Source organism: Carcharodon carcharias, chromosome 18 (assembly GCF_017639515.1).
Source record: "Carcharodon carcharias isolate sCarCar2 chromosome 18, sCarCar2.pri, whole genome shotgun sequence".
In the NCBI taxonomy this organism is placed as follows: domain Eukaryota; kingdom Metazoa; phylum Chordata; class Chondrichthyes; order Lamniformes; family Lamnidae; genus Carcharodon; species Carcharodon carcharias.
In genome coordinates, this window is record NC_054484.1 from 53,833,342 (window position 1) to 53,839,341 (window position 6,000).

Consider the following 6,000-nt stretch of genomic DNA (forward strand, 5'->3'; position numbering starts at 1 on the left):
TCTGACATTGGGTAAGTTGGTGCTGTATATATGATAAATGAGTGACTTCAACACAACACATGTGAGCAGCATTTTACCCAAAATTCTGAGGAAAAATAATAATTAAAAATATGAGCCATGACACGAATGTTTAAAATCTTTAACAGAGGCAGCACACGCAGTTTTTCCAGTTATAGATTTTAACACTCTGACTGGGAGATCTGAATGATAACTCTTGATGGGCTATGGACAGGGATTGGAGCTGATTTTACATAAATTCTTTTTGCAAGATTGCCTCATCGGAGAAATGCAAAGAAAATGCCAGGTTTGGTGTAGAGTTAGATTGAGAGAAATGTGAGTGGAAAAAGTATCCATAAAAATAGCTATGTTGCAATAAATGCCCCACAGTAGCAGTTGCTGCTGTAAGTGATAATTGGTTCACTTGATAGCTAAGTGAGAAACTTGATGGTTCGAGCTCTGTCTGGAATGGTCTGCACCATGCCCAACACTGGCATCCCAGTGCAGTGCCAAGGAGGTACTGAAATATTGGGCAATAGTGTCCTTGAGATAGGATATTAAAACCTCAGCTGTGTACTCTGGTGAATGATAGATACCAAATCACACAGTATCAATTAGTTTTCCAGTACTCTGTGTAGAAAGCTCCAATTAATACATTTCTATCCCCTAATGATGGCTCTTAATCTAAGACAATTCAGAACTATTGTTTTCATTCACGTATTCAGTCGGCTGCATGAAGTGTTTAATTCTCACTGTTACTGTGGAACAGTACATTCATCTACACTGTTGGTTTTTTTTTTCCTTTTCTTCCATCTTTTCTACCTATCACTAAAGTGAGGGATGCCTCTGGAAAGCAAGTGAAAGAGGTTGGTGAGACAAACTCACTGCCAGAGCAATGCTACTTATACAAACCTGCTTCTTCCATTTGTTACTGGCATGTGCATTAGCTGTGTATTTATGTGCATTTCACGCATGGCATCAGCGTTCAATACTAATGGGTACAGGTCTGTACTATGGGCCCACTGGTGCAGTTTTCAGCTTTTAAAAATGCTCCCTGAATAACAGCAACTAATCAGAGATTGTCTGAGCATGCTTTTTTTTTACACTTGTGTGGTATTGTGTGAAGAATTTTGCCTCTGTGACACTCCATTTCATGTTCATGTGGAGCTTACACTATTCATTAATTTTAAATTCATATGGAAAAAGATTGACAAACAAACTGAACTTTTGAGAGAAGAATTTGTATCTATAGCTGACAGCTGACATGTTGGGAGAGATGTATATTTGCCACATTGGGAACCCAAAGCTATATAATTGGGTGACTAGAGTTAACAGTTATGCATCACTCACCCAGACTCTGGCTGTCTCACACCATATCAAGGAGTTGCCTCACATAACAGTAAAGATCCCATGAGAAACAGAAAAATACCTGTTATTATGCATTGACAAGATGTTTCTTCGTGCTAGGCATAAAAGTCACAAGTGAAATGAATTTTAATAATGTGATTAATTGTACTTCATAATCCTGATTATGAAGGGCTGTAAAAGCCAACATAGAAAAACAGTAAACTCAGGCCAATAGCTTCCAAACAGCTCACATAGCCCCAAATAACTTGATTATAATCTTATGACATGAAAACAAATAGCCACAAGAGCTTTATGGCTCATGCTGGAGGTGCGCCCAGCATTCCTTCACTTGCACTGAAAAAAACAAAATTGTACGTTCATGAAAGTCCAAAGGGAGAAGTGCAGTTGCAAGGGCACAAAGTTTGCAATCAATTTCATCATTTAGAGGCAAGGGGTTGGGGGATCTGTCTGAGACATGTTCCCCAGAAAATGTTGGATTATTAAATTAGTTTTGCTGACAGGCATTCACTTAAAAAAAACATGAGCAATAAACCCATTCTCCGTAGATTTCTTTCTGCAGAAAATCTGTTGTGAAATCGGGTGTTTCAGAAATAATGCAAAGCAAATTTAAAAATTATATTCACAAAAGCTGGAAGTATTCACAGTTAGCAGAGTTCACAGGCCAAGTGTGCACTGGGATCCGTTTGAAACTGAAATTGTCCTTGCTGTATTTAAAGCTCAGCTTCTTGCTCGTCCTTCGTGTAATTAAACAAATCTTTAAAATATGATTTGCCGCTTGACTAATTTTCTTTATGTTTAACAATAAGACATGAATTTTTTAGCTAATTTATATATGAAATCTTCACTATAATGACAAATTGTTTATTGGGCATGGGAAACTGTTAAATATCAGTGAGGTTATGAATCTCCTTTCAACCACTGCTGCCAAGTGAAGCAATCATAATTATCAGCACCAGGGCATTCTAACCTGTGCTTCCTGTTTATTATGCAGAGTACACAGTGTTAGCAAAATAAAAATCTGCCTTTGTGTTAGTTTATTTGTTTATGTAAAATTGCACTTTCTTTCCAGTATGTTTATACTGCTGCCAAATGTTTAAGTTCTATTTTAAATGTGAAATTTGATTTTTTTTTTTATTTCTTCCATTAAAGAAAAACATGAGACTCTTGGCTTGTACTTCAAGAAATATAATCTAATTTGTAATTTGATAAAAGCCATTTTTTCCTAAATTATAGATTGTTTTGTTACATAAGATATATATAATTCCTCCTTTCAATTACCTGAAAAGGAAAGTATGAGTATAAAATATTTCCAGTAAACTTTCAACAGCAGGATTTCCCCTGTAAGATTCTCTGAATGTCATGCCATCCACATATTAAAAAAAAGTTCTCATTAGTGTGCATGGACTGCTTAACTTGATTTAGGTTGATTTCCTTGAGATAACACAAATCGGATAGAACACATAACCAAGAATCCTTTTTTTAAAAAAAAACAAGCAGCAAAAGTTGATTCAAACTGCAAACGTGTCATTTGGCAGTTCACTAAAACAAAATTGTGGTGATGTTATGCAGCAGGAATACTGGCACTTATATTTATGGAAAATAATGGTCATTTATAGTAATCGCCATCTTTGCAGGTCTTTGCAGCAGTGGGCTCATCTTGTAATAATCAAGTCATTTGGGAATGTCATGGGAACAGTTTATTTGAACACAACACTGGTTGGTCCCTGTAAAGCTTTGCAGAATGAAAGATAGTATTTTTATTGTTGACCTTTACTGACCACATTCACAATGGTCAAAAGTCAAATCTGTTTTAGCTATAGATATCCCACCCAGCCTTTTGGCAGCTTTTAATAAGAGTACAATGAAATACTCTATATACACCAATTCCTTTTCTGAGTTAGTCATAGTTATAAGTTATTCATTTTGAAACCAGCTTAGTATAGGCTGAAAATGTAACAAGTAACCTAAATTTTGTCAGACATCACAAACATTACATCAGAGAACCCCAGAGTTATGCTTCCTTTCCGAGTTCAGGGGCAATGAGGCCAGGTGTATCATTGCCAATAGCAACAAATTCAACAGTAGCACTTCTAATGGCACAGCAGCTGAAATTAGTTAACTTATACAAGAGAATCAAAGCTGAGGCCCTCTTGGTTTGCCGTCTTAGTACCACACATGGGAATGGATTGAACCACTCATCCATCAAAAAGCTTACAAATGTACTATTCAATTGGAGGGAAAGGACTTGTATGTTAGAAGAAGTTTTGCTCCGCTTTGATTTTTGATCAATAAAATAGAAGCCATAATAGGTCAGCAAAAGGAAAATTATCTTTTATTGTTCCAAGTGTCTCTGAGTTAACATCATTTAGCTAATTCCCTAATTAAATCAAAATTAAAAATCATGATGTCATCTCTTGCTTTCTTAAGTACCAGTCATCTTACACCATTCCAGTTGATCTTTGATTATTCACCAAATAGTCATAAAATGGGTGGGACGGGGAGCTGCGAAAGTGAAGTTCAGTGCTGCCTTGCCCATATGCACCAAATGTAAAAACCATTGGATTAATTCAGTTTTAGCTGTAACACCTTGGATTTACGTCTTAGCAGAAGACATCATGATTTCTAAAGTGTTTATAAAATTCACACTCACCTGCTTATGATATCATAACCTGCTCATGTAGAGATGCTCAGCCTATCCCTTGCACTCCAAGGCTGTAAAGCAGGGGTTAGCTACTGCAAGGCCTGTCCAAAGTGAATCTGGTAATTGCCTCTGGTTTCTTTACTCTCTGCAGGTAACAATGTAGGCAGTCTCTTCCATATGGTGGACGACCTGGGCCGAGCAATGGAAACCTTGGTGACGGTCATGACCGATGATGAGACAGCAGAGTAACCAGATGTGCTTTATCACAACATTGGCTTCAGATGTCAAGCATGGTTTTTATATGTTCATACAAAATATAAATGGATTGGACCGTACAGGTTTACAAGTTTAAAAAAAAGAAAACATCTATTTTTTTGTGAAAGGTAGTGGTAATATACCGTAGATTTCCGTAGTTTCCTAAGTCTGTTATTGTTTTGTTAACAATGGCAGGTTTTACAGTTCTATGCAATTGTACAAAAGAATAGAATGAAAACATATAAAATCTTGGTAGCTACATACCTTGCCATTTCTTTTTATGGAGCGTGTTTCGGATTGTTAACTTTGTAACAATTATGAAGATTGTTCACTAAAAGGGTGCTTTCTTACAAAATATACATAATTTTATTGTTTATAAACCCCCATCCTGAGAAGAAGACAATTTTGAAATTGTAATTGTAATTGCATTTGTCTTTGCATCATTACAGCTCTAATCATATAAGCAAAAATGTCCATGATCAGTGTTGTTCTTTTTTTTCTTAATCAGTAAACTATTGTAGCACATAGCAGTACCAAAACTCTTTATCTGACATTCATTCCCAAAGCTCCATTTTCTTTTAATGAAATGCCAGGAATGAATCGCTGCATCTCCCAAGAACTCACAATCACTTGAGCATAACAATCACACATTGGACAGCTCTTATTTGTTAGACATTAGAGATTTTGTCTACAAAAATCAATCATTAATTACCATGTTATTTCTACCTCACTTTTTTTGTTTTTGGGTAAATTTTAACAGATTAAACACCATTCAAAAATGCATAAATTTAAAAGTCAGATGCATAAAATCTTCCAGTAGACTTCTCGAATTAAATAACGCAAATTGCCTCTCCATTATCGGTCTAAAGTTTTCGAGAGCATATGTGGCTATTTGTAGTTACATGAACTTTCTAAGGCAAAAGTTGAACCAACTTTTTTTAAGATATCATCAGTTTTCTAATCCATTTAAATAAGGTACAAACAAAGGGTTAGTTTACTACAGATGTTGCTGCTTAACTAGGTATTTGCTTGCAGCAGCTGTGTTCTCAGTTGTGATTTCATTAAATAGAATATTAGTTTTTTGGGGTGAGTCAGAAAACAGATGCAAAATATGAATTACTGTTACCTTAAAAATATCACAAGAAACATTTGAGTTCACTTTGTATGACCTGAATGTATTTGACTATGGAAGTAATCAGTATAACTTGGTGCATAAATATCACTATGGCATGTTACGTCATTTTAACCAGTATTGTTTGTTATTCAAATATCATCATAATATATTGCATTATGCATTATGTTAACATCTTCAATACATATACTAATTGTTTTGTAAAGTATATTTTCCTGCATAATCACCACATACCAAGTTTCCACACAATATATGCCTTACTATTGTATTATATATTGCTTTACTGTGTATACAAATAAAGCACGCAGTTATATTAATCACCCTGCTTCTTTACTTACAGGTTGTGGTGCAAAGCATGATTTGGTTTCAATCTTAAAAACTGTATTGCTAAGAATAACTGTTGATGGTTATTGATTAGGTTATGGTCAATAATACTTTGTAAGGTGCTGATTTCCCCATTCATCAATTTTTCATAATACAGCTATTGTATTTACCGTTGGCTGTGGTGAATCTTGAACTGTTGTCAGAGCGTTGTGGGGTCAAGTCCCATTCCAGTCCTTGAGCACAAAATTTTAGGCTGACACTCCAGTGCAGTACTAAGGGAATG

At 35.5% G+C, this 6,000-nt stretch overlaps 1 protein-coding gene across 2 annotated transcripts in view; it reads left to right on the top strand.

The window, feature by feature from the left end:
• dmd (dystrophin) overlaps positions 1-5,710 on the top strand; it is a 1,748,406-nt gene extending 1,742,696 nt beyond the window's left edge. For both annotated transcript variants that reach the window (XM_041212034.1, XM_041212035.1), the window contains one exon: positions 4,158-5,710. In XM_041212034.1, coding sequence (XP_041067968.1) covers positions 4,158-4,255 — 98 coding nt within the window. In that variant the 3' untranslated portion in view covers positions 4,256-5,710. The remainder of the gene's footprint in view (positions 1-4,157) is intronic.
• The last annotated feature ends 290 nt before the right edge of the window (positions 5,711-6,000 follow it).